This window comes from Bombus flavifrons, chromosome 3, assembly GCF_040668555.2.
Source record: "Bombus flavifrons isolate JBK064 chromosome 3, iyBomFlav1_principal, whole genome shotgun sequence".
NCBI lineage: Eukaryota > Metazoa > Arthropoda > Insecta > Hymenoptera > Apidae > Bombus > Bombus flavifrons.
In genome coordinates, this window is record NC_138444.1 from 6844354 (window position 1) to 6860402 (window position 16049).

Consider the following 16049-nt stretch of genomic DNA (forward strand, 5'->3'; position numbering starts at 1 on the left):
TGATCGGTTAGTATTCCAAAGTTCTCGTGAAAATTTGCCGGCAGCGCAACGCGCGCTGGCTACTATATCAATTTGCCGTAATTGAATTGCGTTTCGATGAAATATACCAGAGCCGACTAAAGTGGCGCTATCGAGAGCCGCTCGTTCGATTGAAACGGTCACAAAAGGAGAATCATTTTTTACCATCGAAATCGGCCCAACCTACTATCGCCACCAAAACCGAGCTTTGTCGTGCTGAATTATCTAAACATCGAACACCATATGAATCATGATCTAGAGGATTTTTTTGTGCCGAATGTGATGTAAATTTTTACTCTAAAATACATAAATTAAATTTCTTAAAAGACAACAGACAATGCACAGAAATATATAGCATATTGTTTTGTAAAATATATGGACGTTTCAATGTATGTATAAACTATTGTAGCTCTTGCATCCATAAATTAAATCTTGTTATAATAAAAAAACAACTTACAATGCAGACAGGTACACAATATATTTTCCATAAGATATATATTGTAGTATATGTATAAAATGTCGTAGTTCTCAAGATCATAAATTAAATTTTTCATATTAAAAACCAGCAGACGATGCAAATAGGTCTACAATGTATATCTATATCTTTTAATAAAATATATGGGCATTCTACTATATAAAATCTTGAATGCGCAAAGATCTATGGCTAAATTAAAAACAATTTTTATATGTTACGGGTACGTGCGTTAAGTGGTTAAATAAATTATCGTCTCATCGCTTTGAACACCGTATCGAACCACCATGACTAACAACTATAAATAGGACTTTGTAATTTCCACCATCTTCCATAATTATCTACGACTATTTTATTCTTCTAGTAAAAAGAGAATATATTATTTTAGATTATGTATTATATGCTGAGGCTATTCTTTTTCATATTTCGAGTCCCATCGAAGGAAGGGTATATATTTGAAAATGAACCGTCGAATAACGTGAATAACCTGGCCTGTAAATTTTCGAAGCAACCGATCAAAGTCGATCAAAGTTTCCAACTTCGACACCGAAACTTTCCAGAAAGAGAGAAGGAAAGGTGGTGGTGTCTGTAAAAAGACAAGATCGACGTGTCCCGACTGAAAACGTACATCCGGAAGGGCTTCTGACGCAGGATGTGAATTATATCCTGCCTCGTGCCGAGATAATTATATTCTGGTGGATCCAGACAGGCATGAACGCAGACCCTCTATGAAAATATTATCGAAAGAATATTTCTGGTCCTTTTATCAGCCAATACGACGCATGTCAGGCCACTTCTAAAGTGTGTTCGATTTCTAGTATCTAGGATCTGTTCCATTTATCACGAGATTATCTTAATTAACAAATACACATCCACTCTTTTATCTTTCATTATCCACAAAAAAAAGAGACAAAGAGCTAAAAAGCCACGGAAAATGCTCTCAATTACATATCATATCACAATTTATAATTGTCACTTTTCATTTTTTGAATAACCTTACCCTAAAAAAAAATAAGGACAAAAAACAAATCGTAGTATATAATACGCAATTGCGAGTTGCATTCGGTATGCTGTTGGTCCATGATCTCGATCCTATTACACGAATTCGTTTCGGGATCGCGATTCCCATGGTACACTGGAACCCAGACTTACGCGTACACACATTTTTTCCCCCATGGCGTACTCGTTTTAGTATTAATTCGTTCCGGTTCGAAAGCTAATCCAGACACGAGGCTAACCCTTGTCCATTTTCCTCCGTTCCACTCCCCAAAATACATCGATTTCGGTCTGGTGATACGTGACCAGGGATCCCAATCGTTTGCTCACTTCTCCCCATCGTACCAACGGTAAACGTTACGCTACCATCTTCCTCCATGTCGCGTTTTACTTCTGAACGATTTAACACTGGCCACGATTTCCTACAAAAATTAATTCCACGGTCTGTAGAGTTTATTCGGAAATTTTATCACGAACGCCCACTCGCGTGATTTTTTTTTTAACCAATAGGGTATACATTGACGAAGGTTTACAATTCCTCTCCCTCTGTTGTACTTTTCGATTTTTGTCGAAGGGTAAATTGGAGCGAAACGTTCACGATTACAGGCAATTTCTCGGTCGATGTTGGTAAAGCAGTACGTGTTTCGGGAAAGATTAATTCGATCCTGTAAGCGAGCATATTTTTCAAAGTTTGTCCAGATTAAGATTCGAGGAAATCCTGACATTCTTTTGCAGTTGGAGAATTTATGACAACGAGCATTAAGAATTAACGAGCGAAGTCAACCAGCAAGTCGATCAAGCTCATTAATAACGAAACATAAAACAAAAGCCAGAGACATTTGTTATTTGGTCAGACAAATTCGAACATTTAGAAAGCCATAGGAACATCTCCACTTTCCCAAGCCGCAATTACCATAAATCAAACCAGTAATCCCAAGCGTCTCGCCTAACCTACAACACACATAAACCTATTTCTACACGCGACAGCTAATCGTAAGTGCTAACAAGAAAGCAACAGAGAAATCACGACGCTCTTTTTTCGTTTGCTCTTGATTCCGATCGAAGACGCATGCCACGCGGAACGAACGTAAGCGAAAAAGGAAGAAAAGATTCTTCAGGTATATCTTTGGCGGAGGCTCCCTTCTCTAATAAATTCCATTAGACATGGGCTCTTGCTCGCCCCATATTATGTTACGCGTTTCGACGTGCATTTTCAATGGGCGCACATCCATTACGCGGCCCGGTGCGACAACAACCGTCCTTGCCCCGCTCATTCAACAAAATCCTTTTTTCTCGGGACCACTGGGCCCTCTTTTCCTTTCTAACGTTTTCATCGTCGCGTTTACGGGACCCATGGCGCTGAATCTTTGAAGGAAGAGGACCTATTAGGTTCAAGCAACCGAGTACAATCCGATTCACCAATAGTACTCAGCTTCTCCCGCAACATGTTTGTCCTGTATTTGTAGTAGCGATGAACTCAAGTAGGTTCAACGATGGATCAACTACGCTCCAAGCTTCTATGTAGTAATTCACAGAAACATTCGGACGTTTACAATAGAAACTTTGTACGAATTATTACGCGTATTATACGAAACTTTCCCAAATTTCACTAGCATTGTAATGGTACGAGATTGCCGTGATTATATCGAGAAAATTTAAAATTCATTTAAAAATGTATATGAATACAAGATACTTGTTTCAAACACACATTTAGCAAAAAATTAGTACAAGTATAGTCTGGAAACAAATTGCCTATGTCGCACCATGACCTATAAATTATGGAAATTAAGAAGTTAAGAAATAAGGAAGAAATATATACACTTCTAGATTCTTCAAAGTAAACTCTTGAAACTTTTGAGACTTACTTGCTGAGTCTCTGTAGGGCTGACCCCATGGCACTGAATCTGGGAAAGGAGAGGACAGTAGGTTCAAGTAACCGAGCATAATTCGATTCACCAATAGGACCCAGATTCTTCGGCAACGTGCTCGGTCTGTATAGCACGAGACTCATCCTGGATTACGGGATAGTGAGGTGGCCTTGGTCGACCTGGCGCTGATTCTTTATGTAGTTGCTGTCCTCGTCGTTGCTCTTTTCGTCCTTTTGACGCGACCCGATCGGCAGAGAAGAAAGGATCGACCGTGTAACGACCGACACAATGACTACTCCCGCCGATCTATTAGGAAGAATAACGACGTGCTGCGAAGAGTCTTCTGCTTCGATGGCTTCTTGCTATTCTTCTTTGCCTCCTGATGCCTGGGCGCAAAGTTACTTATGCTGTTATGTCAATGGCGGCTTGTAGATTTTGGAAGTGGATCGAGAAGTATTGTGATGATTCTGTTGAGTTGACGAATACGGTGTGATTAATGCTACTGGTGTTCGCTTTGTTGTGGGATAGGTTGAAGCTGTTCGAATCTTTCCTAATGATATTAAAAATAATAGTTACATGCGTCTTTTAAGAATTTTCAGAAGCCCGGAAATTGTCAAATCTCTTCTATTTCTATTATTCTTTGATAAAACTTGAATACTGTTCGGATTAGAAAATTAACTCGTAGTACATGACATTATATGTGAGAAAAGATTGTCATTACTAACATTTATATTATACGGAAATTTCTCACGACAATATATATATATATTTATTTATTTATTTATTTCAAGTACATTTTACACTTGGAACTTTCACAGGAAATAGATCATTTATTATTAAAAATTATTATTAAAATAGGATTTGAATACTATATAACTATGTAAATATACTACAGAAATACAAGAAAACTACAAGGAAGATATTTAACAGTCCCGATTTTGACGATTCTATTTCAATTTCTTGATTTATATCGTACGCATTAAGGACGAAATACCGAATACGAAAGTTGAAGCTGTTTTAATTCGATCTTTATACATTTTATCGGAATATTAATACACCAACGATACTATTAAAGTTTACTGGTTTAAAATACACAACAATTAATATGGCACTAAACTTTACTAATGTGACAGTAATCGACACAAAATGATACTTGACAGATCTTAAAATTTACTCATGCATGCTGTATTTGTATCTAAATATATTTTATACAAAATATAATATTTATATATTATATTCCGGAAGAAAAAGAAAGAAATTGTCGGCCATTGCACCGTAACAAATAAATATATAGAGAATATAGTTAAACAATTCTATGCAAGTTCATAAAATTCATTCGTAAACGTGGCAGATAATTCGAGATGAAGCAAATTTATTTATCGACGCAAAGAGGTTTCCGCAGTGAAACGGAAGAGAACAAAAAAAATTGTAGTCGTATAGAGGTTTTCGAGTTATTCAAGATTCGATTGTACGTAATATTAGATTACTTGTAGAAGAGACCATTGGTTCTCATTCTTTCATTTTCCTCGACGTTAGCTTGATGTCACTGCAATTTACATGTCCGAGGCTTCTTTGGTGAACCGATGCATGCTGCTGGTAACACAAAATGGCGGGTCGCCCCTCGGGGGAAAATGTCGAAACTGAGAAAGTTCGCTCGTAAAAGGGTCGAGTGCTCTTAGTTGAAGGCGATGGGGCGAAGGGGTGAGGTAGTGCAAACAGAGCACGAATCGAAATTCCCTCACAAATCGTTGGGGATGAAGAAAAAGTGAGAGACGAGCGATTAGTTGCAGATTGGGAAAGTCTTTGTCATTTTACAGAGTGAAGGTCTTTTTCCACTCCATTTTTAGCATAAGATAAGGTAAGTACGATTCGACGAACTAGCACTTATTGCTGTCAATATTCTGCAGTTAATTGTACGATAGACTTAACTCATTTCAACATTCATTCTCCTTATTCGCCGGTTTCGATGGTGTCTTCAATAGAAACTGTTTCAACCTGAAGAAGCGAACCTTGTTTGCCAAATGTTGGAACATGGTGCAAACTAGGTACAACGTATTAAAAGCATGATCGAAACTCGAAGAAGCACGCGTGTCACCTAATCATCGCAAAAGTTTAAAATCCGACATTCTCTCGTCTTTTTCATATCTTTTTTCTTGTGCTTCTACTTTGGTACCTTCTTGCTCATACTTTTCGAGAAGAGCACCCAGTTCTTTATTCGTTCAGGTTTCTCTCTGCTTCCTGTTGCGTACCAGTCGATCAAATGTCAGAAGGACGTTCTTTACAGGCGTAAAAAAGGGCTCGAAAGGATCCAGTTCATTGGCTAATAGAGAACGTAAAAAGAACGCAGCTCGAGTTTCTTCGACGGTCACCCTATCCGGGGAGCTCTGGTCTGTTAGGCGTTTTAGATTGTGCTCGATACAATGAAAGAGAAAGAGAGAGGGAGGAAGGGAGAGAGAGAGAGAGAGAGAGAGGAGGGGGTGCTTCGAATCTGACCGGGCTTATAATCGACTTAAAGAACCCAGAGACTGCTCCACTTTCCGAGTATCGACTTCGAGGAAATCTAAAAATGAGTTGCGACCCTCTCTATTCGACTTGTTCGAGAAACTAAATTTATGGAACCGTTGCTCTCGGTACGAGATAACATTCTACATAATGGAATTTTGATCCTTTTTTCCTAAAACTCTTCGAGATGAATGTAGATTTGACGTAGTCTTGCATTCGAAACGCGTCTTTCCAGTCATTTCTGACGCAATTGTGTGAATAAGTTAATATAATAATATGATATTATAACAAGCTGAACTGCGGATCTTTGTAGAAATTCATGTTTTCATGAAATGATTAAGGTAATCTCTTTTTTTATTAAGTATTATAAGCACTTTCTTTCGGATACTTTATACATTTTTATACGAATCTTTAAATCTCCTTTAAGCGATTACTGATTTCATATTGAGCTACTTTTTTGTAGTTTCATCAAATTCAAAATTTCCTTTGCTCCTTCACCTCTGTAAAATTAGACTTACCAATAATTTTCAAAGCCTGTAGCAGGATCGATTCTACACCAAACATTTCGTTCGAACAAGCCACGAATCTGATATATTGCTTCCTGAAGACCATCGATTGACGCGCGAAAAAAGGATTGTTATAGAAATTCTAACAAAGACTTCCGATACATCGGCGACAAAAAAAGAAAGGAACGACAACACATCTTCCGTTATTGGTGTGCGCTTTTTGGAAAAGTGAAGAGGAACAGAGAAAAAAGAGAGAGAGAGAAGGGGTGACATTGTTATACCTGGCACAGAGCACTACGACAAAGCTGTGAAACTGCCTTCGAAAAATTTTCATTTCGCATCGTTGCGCAGAGGAGAGAGAGTTTTGCAATTCTGGGTCACTCCCCCTAGTCGTTGTAATCCCTGTAGCGGCGGCGAAAGCCTGGCTGTGTGAAACGTGCCTAATCGCGAGATCGGCTCAACCCTTTCGCCTCGATGAAAACCGCCTGGCCACCTGCCCAGGATTACGCTTAGACATTGTTCGAGTACCTGGAAGAAGACCCGGCCCAGTAATCTAAACCACAACGTTATTTTTAAACGGGATCGAATTGTCCTTTGAACGTGTTTTAATAGCATTTGTAATAGCGGTTGCGTGGTATATATTGTTCAGAAAATTCAGAGAAAAATTTTTGATATACGGTATAGATACTATTATTTAATAAAGCGTTAATTTTATTACAATACAAAAGAGATCTAGGCATGCGGTAAAATTATTTAAAACTAAAATAAGAAAGAATCCGAAGGTTAGACAATAAAACACAAAGCTAACATGAAAACAAATCTAAAGCTCCAAAGATAAAAAAGATCTTCTAAAATTTCTGAAATATTTCAGTTATCGAGATATTCACGGGCATAATTAACAAGTATCCCTTCTCGTTTGTTATAGGGTGTTTGTTGGACAATTCGGCGCCGCGGGGCCCGCCCGATGTGCCACCCCGTAACCCTACAATGAGCCGCGTCAACGGAAGATTGCCAGGAAGTCACGCAGCCAGCGATCACGAGCGTGATCCCGACCTCCAGCCGTCCTGCCTCGTACGCACCTCATCAGGCGGCTTCTACAGTATACCAAGTGAGTATTAGGGGTTGCTCAAGGCATTGATTTACGTTCTCAAAGCGAAAAAGAGGCCACGACAAAGACGTGGCAAAGGGGTTTCACTTCCTCGAAACACAAAGTTGTACGATTACGTATCTCCGCTTGATCAGCTCGATAACTGTTTGAGCTTGTTAAGAAACTGCTTGATGAAATTAGTCAGAGCCGTTCTTTCGATGACGACACGAAAATTATATTAGAAAATCTGTTGCTAATGTTTCGTACTTGACAAGTTTTGATACATTAAATATTCTATTAGAATTCTTTGTATCTTTGGTAAATATAAATTATGATTTAAATCGACATTGAATATCGTTTGGGTAAAATTTTATGTATAAAACGTTTTATACATATTACTCGAATATATGCTTTTGTTTACACTATTTGATCGAGAGTTTCGAAGATTTCCTAAAAATATTCAAACGTCTTTTCGTGGATTCGAAGTGGTGGATTCTTGGTAATGTTTGCATCGGATCTCTAAATAATCGATCTGTAGATAAACAGAGGCGAACTTTACACCGATCGACATTTTTCCAGGATCTCGAGAGTTTCCCCAGGATGATATCGGTTAAAAGTGTTTGAGAAACAAATATCTAGAGAGCAAGATTGACTGCCTAAGAGACAGTAGATAAGGATTCTGTTTGAGATACGTAGCTTTCGACTTTGCGTCAAGCAAACTCTTATAGCTTTTGCGTTTTTCTGTTTAAACAAAGATAGATTCTAACACTGCATACTTTCTTCAAACGTTGCAAAGTTACTTAAGGATTTTTCAATTTAACATTTTCTATTTAACAAAAGGACGAAACTTCCGAGGACGATTTCCGAGGATACAAAAACTAGTCCTAAACTGACACGAAGACTGACCCCAAATTCATATTTTCGTCTAATTCGTGTATATAACAATCCAACGATCAAAAATCTGGTAAAAAATAAATTTTTGATCGTTAAGACGACACACCATATGTTATCAACAGCAGTAAATGCATTTGAAATTGAGAACTGGTTCAAACTTTGAGATGATTTTAGAAGAGTAGCGTTGATTCGAAAGATTCTTTAAAAGTTTAAGAAAACATGGATGATTTAAAATTGATTATATAGACTTCAGTCGGTTATCACAGTGACTTGTGAAGTTTGCTGAACGAAAGTAAAAGGGAAAAGATTCTTGGAAGAAAAGTGTTTGGAGGAGGTGTGTCCACCGATAACACGGACAATGTTTCATCGAGGGCCGTAATAAGAAGGCTTAGCCAAGGAGAGGGGGAAGTGACTGACGTTTCTGACGAGGGTAGTACACGCTGTAATCAGTGGTAACCAATGATGGGCGGGGGTGCGATAATTTTCAAGACGAAGTTTCCTTCTAGCCGCTATCTTATCGGCCAACCAGGACCCGGGTAGTGTCTAAAAAATTTAACGCTTTTGTTACAAATTTACTTTCGTTATTTGTCGAAATATCCAAATGAAAGGCTCTTCGTTTATTTTGGAAGAACAAATAGGACCTGTTCCCTAGAAACTTTAAAACAAGTCATTCTACCTATATAGAATACTTCGAAAAAATTTTAAGAAGTTGATCTGTATAGAATATTCTGAAAAGATGCTGCGAAAAGTGTTGAAAGCTGTAGAAAATTGCTACTCAAATATCTGTCACGTTAATTTTGAATATACTTAACAGAATTAGTAACAGATTCGATATAACCACTGGAAAATGATTCCAAATTTTTAGTTCACAATGTGTACATATAATCAGTCATAAAATTTTCAAAGCTACTAAATCTTTCTCTCTGAAAAAAGAAGAGATCCTTCCTCAGTTCTTGGCTTCAATCAGTAGCCCCAAAATTTTCCACATTTTCGCAATAATTTTCCATCTGCGTCGGAGCTGATGACCGAAAAACTACCCTAAGGGACGCTTAAAACGATTTTCTCTCAGAACCAGCAGCTAGGTAATCGAAATTTACCAGAGACGCACAGCCATGAAATGACGTGCCTCAATGTCCCAACAGTTGAGTGCATTCGACAGAGGAAAAGCATACCGTGAACAGGCTTTTCGAGACGCTTTAACAGCAATCTACACCAATTACAGGGAAAACACAGACGAAAACCGAGCTTTATGACGTTTTGAACAACACAATAAGACGCGTTCCTTTCTTGTTTGGTTTCTAACTAAGGAAGGACTCTAAATTTTCTACGGTTCAGACGACCCAGGCGCCAAAAATGATTCTCTAGCGAAACCTCGGAACATTTGAAAGCTTTACGGCGTTTCAAAAACGTGAGATGCGGCTCGAACGGTGATTTATGATCTCTCGACTTATTGACCCTCGGTTATGACACTGGCTGACGCTTATGACCTTCCACAGAATACTTTAGGCTCCACCTAAGGTCGATCCTTGGTCTTTCTCTTTTTTCCTCTCTGGTCTGGTCATCGACACAGCCACCAATCTTTTCTAGGCTTTTGTCCCTTTCGCCGCTGTCGATAATGCACTTCTCGGCTTCCTCGAATCCGTCATCCGAGTGTTTGCGAAATTCTATGGTCATTCATCTTTCCTAACGGTTAGGCGAATCATGGTTGTGGACATTGAGATTGTATCGTTGTTGGAAGAAATACGTGTATTTTCATGTTCCTTACTATTTTTATACCACAGATACAATTTTTTGTAGGTACTTTATTTTTTAATGCTTTAACCAATACGACTTCTTCCTTTATTTTTACAACTCTATTTACATAATATTGCAATGAAAAAAATTCTCTTTTACATCCCCTATAAATAACATAATCTCATAAAATTATCTTGAAAAGTAATCAAACAACAAAATCCTTGCCTCATGAATGCTTTTTTATAGAAACATGTAAAAGTACCGCATTGAAATACTCTTGGAAACCCTTCGTTTTATTCTTACGTTAGAATTCGTTGCTCCACCCTTCACTCGTTACATATACCTGGTGAGCAGGAAATCGAAGCGTGGGAAGACGAAGGTCCGCAAAAGTAGACCCCAAGCCGCTAATTGCAGGTGTTGCCGGTCGTTCGGCCCCAAAATTCGATGATTATGGCATTTAGGCAGATATCCGTGATTATGGGGATTCTGGACTACCTCTTTGCCCATTCGTTTTGCTTCTTTATACGTAATTATCCGCCGCACGAGACGACGCCTAATGCCAGGAACCGTAGAAAAAGGGATATGTCTACGATTAGCGTGTCAGAATTGCCTTAATCACTCACCAGACCAACGTGATTTAATACTTTCACGCATTGGAAATACCTGTCAATGTATAACATGGTGACTATGTTTTATTGACTAAGGTTTTTATTGGTTATTGAGGTTACATCTAGAAAATATCTCTATGTAGATTCTTTTAAGGATTAAATTGTAATTTACATGTGATTTTAATCTGATGGATTATTTAACAAAGTTGTATTTTAATTATGATTATACAATTTATATTATGAGGAACTAAGGCAAAGGGTTTTAAAAAACGGTAGTGCTCTTGCAAAGTTTTCGAATATTGGTTAATTAATTTTTCTCAAGTTCCAGTAAATTTTTTAGTAACGTTAAGTAAGCAAGTGCATTAGCATATATTGACAAAGTAATGCTTGTAGCTACTGAATTTACTTAATTTTAGTAACATCAAGCTAGTAAGAGTTAAAAAATAAGGATAACAAATTTAAACACAAGTGCGTTCACTCGCCAGGTAACATTACAGAATGTTAAATTTATTCAAAAGTGGCTTATGGGGAGTATTTTTATTTCAAAACAATAACCAAAAATATCCAATAATACGTGACAGTCTAAATAGAAATATTTCATCCAATTCAATGCAAATTCTGCAATTAAAAAAAGATAACCCATAGGTAACATAAATCGAATATTTATTTTTTTATTCATCACTGTCAAATGGACACTCGAAACAACCAAAACCTTTATTCTTTCAAACCATTAAATCAAGTTGGGTAAAGCTTTATTTTACTAGTACATTTACAATATTAATTGGACATTTATGTTCTACAAAAATTAGACAAGCAGTTTACTAATATCAGAAATTCTACAATAAATAAATAAACAAACCATCGTGTATTTAAAGATTTTATTAAAGATTAATAAATCGTTTATTAAAGATTAATTGGTGGAAATTTTGAAGAAACCTAATCCAAAGTTAATATGTACCAATATTTACTAAGCATTCAACTAAATAGAGCTTCAAATCCTAAATCCTCTCATAATAGGTCACAACCTCACAGGTAGACCATTTCAACATGAAATCAAAGCCTTTGCAATGGTACTCGATGAATGGCCACCACTGACAGGTTAATTGTACCCTTTTTACCTGTTCGACATATTTATTATACACATTTCTAATTACTCGAGGTACACTTAATTAGAGTGGACACCGCGTATGGGCGGAGCTGTCAGAAAAAATGAATTAAACAAACCTTCGCGTCTTCTTTCTTTCTTTTTTACTCGTTATACGACCAGGTAAAGCAGGGTTATTCATTATTATTTAAATATCAATCTGCATTAAATATCAATCTAATGGTGCCCCATGATGTACTACAAGTTTGATTATCCGGTGCAAAGTTCGAGATTAAATTTTAAGATATTTTGAAGCTTAGGTGACTCGAATAACCCTATCCTGAAATATGGCGGATAAAGGTTCGCGCATTTTGCGATGCCAGACGCGGCGACCTTTTCTTTGCACCGTGTTCCACCGATACAACCCGAAGACGAAGGAAAAAGAGGAAGAAGTGAGACGGTGAACGAGGCCCCGTGTTGAATCGATAAGTACATGATTCATCGTGGTTTCGGTTTGAATTTCAAGCGGCCAGACCACAAGGTGCATAAGGAAAACTGAACACCTTGGAAACACCACAAGATCGTCCCCGTGTAAACGATGGTGGTTTTTCTAGCAGGCCACTCATCGATCCCTCGGACTTTCCTTCGAACCGGATAATTGAAAACGGCGTTGTATAATGAATACTGATATAGACGGAATCATTGTCCTTAAGTATTTTCATTTTCTTCTCACGTTTCATCGTATGCATCGGGTGAATGCGATTGTTTAAAGTGGAGTTGGACGATCATAATTTATACCTTGGTGAAAGAAAGTTGTGTACTCATATGTTGCATACTTACATACTCAGTTGTTATTTATTTAACTAAACTGGTTAATTAGTATAATACGCTATTATTATTCCTTTTTAGTAGATTATTCTTCTATATTGAACTCATTTAGCGAAAGCATCTTACTGAAAATGTGCAAATTATAAAAATTAAGTCTGTTATATCTCTTTTTACATTTCCTTTATACAAATACGAAACAAATTATAAATTACTTTCAAAATAAAAATGGATAATATAAGAAGAACTATATAATAAAACAGTTACATTAAAAAAATTATTTATATAATAGAATACGCTTTCCTTTTTTATATAAAAACTTCGAAATAAGTAATTACTATTTATAATAATATCGCTTCTAACTTTCTCACTAAACTCGATCTACGTCTGTCAACTACGATATCTTCGAACAAAGCGTTAAACAATTGATAGAACACGATGCAGTGCGCATTGTCGGAATTTAATGGGATTAGATTGGTGACTCTTGGATTGCTGCCTCGATTGCCCGACATGTACACCAATGAATTATTTCGTACAGAAAGGACAACAGAGGACAACAGCATGATACTGTATAGAAAGAATCGCGAAGATATTACACGAACGAAGAAAAACTGAGAGAGAGAGAGAGAGAGAGAGAGAGAGAGAGAGAGAGAGAGAGAGAGAGACTGAATAAAAGTTGGGTTAGGTAAAAACTAGGGCAACATTTCCCACGAGAAATTTCGTCGATCTGCAACGTAACAAATTGTCTCTATCGTTCTGTTCTCTCTTTTCACAGAGATACCGAAGAATGAGTACAACAACAAGAATCAGTCCACGGGGAATAGTCCAATAAAAGTCGAGCTACAGAACAACATGGACAGGTAAGCCTATCTCATTCTCTACCATACGATTCTATTCTATATAAATAGGCTTCTGTATTTTTCGTTTTTGCTCCTGTAAAAAGATGTGATGCTTGAACAGCAGACAGCACAGTTTTTAAATTTTGCTCGCTCCTAATAATTAAATGTCTGAATTTATTGGAAACTTCTGTATCAGATCCTATCATACTAATTTCATTTGGATCTACAATTACATTAAAATATCACGATTTATTAAATAACAAGTTTATATTTAGAATCAAATATATCATGACAATCCATGTTCCGACGAAATAATTTGCTTGAAATAGACAATTTATTATTCGAAAATTTACAAGCTTTTTTTTAAGTCTTGCACGACTTTCGAACCTTCATTGTTCGAAAGTTAAAAGGAAGAAGAATAAAAAAAGAAAAAGGGAGGCAATAGGTCGTGGAAATTTCGAAAAACGAACGGTGCTAGATCGGAACGAATGAACCGTGGCGAACAATCGCTTCTTCGTGTTCTCTTCTTGAACAACGGAGAACGTACTCAAGGGAGATCTCGTGAATCATCTATTCAGATGGTGTCGTACAATGAGTCAATGTTTGAAGCTGAAGTGTCATCCCATCGGAGAATGGTTTTTGTGCACGTGACACCATGTTACCGTGAAAAATCGTGCGCTTTGGGACCACGAAGCTCTATAGATCCTCGAGTTTTACTAAAACATACTTGAAATTTACTAAACCGTCGTAAACTAGACATTATAGGGATTCTGGTTTCGTGGAAATGTTCTTATTGTATTACTTTGTGCAATTGTCGCGATAATAAATTGGAAGAGGACAAATATTCGTCGAATTTTTATTTATTGGCAAAGCCTAATCTTACGATACGAACATAATACGATATTTTTTCTTTAGGAAATATTTTAATTTAACCTGGAAGACGATAATGAATTTTAAGATAGTTTGTGGCTTTGGTAGAGCTACAAAATGTGATACGTGCAATTATCAGTAAAGTCATGAATAAATATCCATCGATCGTATTAATGAAACATCAACTTGTGTAACAAAAAGGTGTCAAGTCACGAAGTAAGCTCTTCATAGAAATTCAGTAGAAAGGAAATAACGTTTTTTAAATTTCTTTGCTTTTCAAATGTTAAAGCATGAACAACCTCAAACAAAAATACACGAAAAAGAAAGAAACATGTATACTTCCCACAAAGGATTTCTGAACTCCAGATTTAAAACAGAAAAAATCCAAACTTCCGTTCAAAGTTTCTAAATTTTTCTCGACTCATGCAACCCAGACTTAATTTGTACTCTAAATATTTAGACGCAAGAATCAACTTGATCGGTCATTTAAAAAGAAAAAGAGGGGGGGAGAAGAAAAAATATAAAGAAAGAGAGAATTCGCGCGATTTTCGATTGCACACAGGGTTGTAAAGTGAAAGAAGGGGAAAGATCTGCGCGAATAAGACGACGAGGACGATGCGTCTGGCTTTCGTTTTCCATTATCGCGTGATGCAACGAAAGCAAACAGGCAGCCTCTCGCTGCTCGGAAACCCGGCCCGTCCCGTTTAAATATTTTTGTTAGACGTTTCTGAGTTACTTGGAAACGCGCGCTTCCACGTTCAGCATAAACATACTCCAGGAGCCCTGGGTTGATGCTTTTGCGCGAGAGCACGTGACGAGTACAAATATATTTGCCGCGTATCAAACGACGTGAACCGGCGTTCCGCTTCCTTTGAAATCAACGTTCGGAGACAGCGTCGAATCATACGGACCGTGCTACCACTTTACGACTCCGCTCCGGATATACGTATCTTACATCTTCTTTTAATCATTAAAACTCAACACAAATTCTCCAATTTTGTAGGAGAGTCGGTATCGTGACTTTTTTTTCATTAAAACAAGAAGAAATTCTTTAATTTTGGAAGAAAGTTAGCAATATGACGGTGTAATTTAGATGAATTATGTAATTTTTAAATTGACTAAAGTTTGGTAACTTGACTAAGGAGAGACACGAAGATCCGATAAAGAATATGAAAAGAGTTCAAAGCTGTTTCAAGAATATGACGAGTCCATTCTTGATGATTTGATTTCTCAAGTTTGATGTCACTAAAGATATAAAACTCCTAAATACATATCGAAGAATTGGATCGAAAATGACTCGATGAATACGTATATTATTTAAATAAATCAAATGAAGGACAGTTTCACAACCTACTGTTTTCCTGCTATTAAAATATTCGAAATCTGTCTAACGTAATAAAATTTCCTGATGAAAGTAAATAATCTTTGATGTATAAAATGGAAGTAAAATGAGATTAATTTGTTGATTTCAGGGTACCTTTACCGTATGGCCACGCGCCCTCAATGATCCCAATGAGAAGACAAAGCATTCGCTGCCATTTTGTCAAAGGGGTCGACTGGTGCAGCTGGAAATTAATTGCAATGATACTGCTTATGGTCTCGCTGTGTATAACGGCGGCACTAGCCTACGTAGTAGGTAAGTCGTCGTCTAATTTATATTTAATCTTTGTACATCTAGATTAAATAAACAAATGTTTATACCATCGTTCAATGAAATAATGATTCGTTAATAAGTAATAATTAATT

The 16049-nt window shown here is 37.0% G+C and overlaps 1 protein-coding gene across 11 annotated transcripts in view; it reads left to right on the forward strand.

The window, feature by feature from the left end:
- The window catches only part of Ten-m (teneurin transmembrane protein Ten-m), a 653992-nt gene that overhangs the window by 611220 nt on the left and 26723 nt on the right, over positions 1 to 16049 (forward strand). For all 11 annotated transcript variants that reach the window (XM_069110243.1, XM_069110246.1, XM_069110245.1 and 8 more), the window contains 3 exons: positions 7288 to 7470; positions 13370 to 13454; positions 15776 to 15939. In XM_069110243.1, coding sequence (XP_068966344.1) covers positions 7288 to 7470; positions 13370 to 13454; positions 15776 to 15939 — 432 coding nt within the window. The remainder of the gene's footprint in view (positions 1 to 7287; positions 7471 to 13369; positions 13455 to 15775; positions 15940 to 16049) is intronic.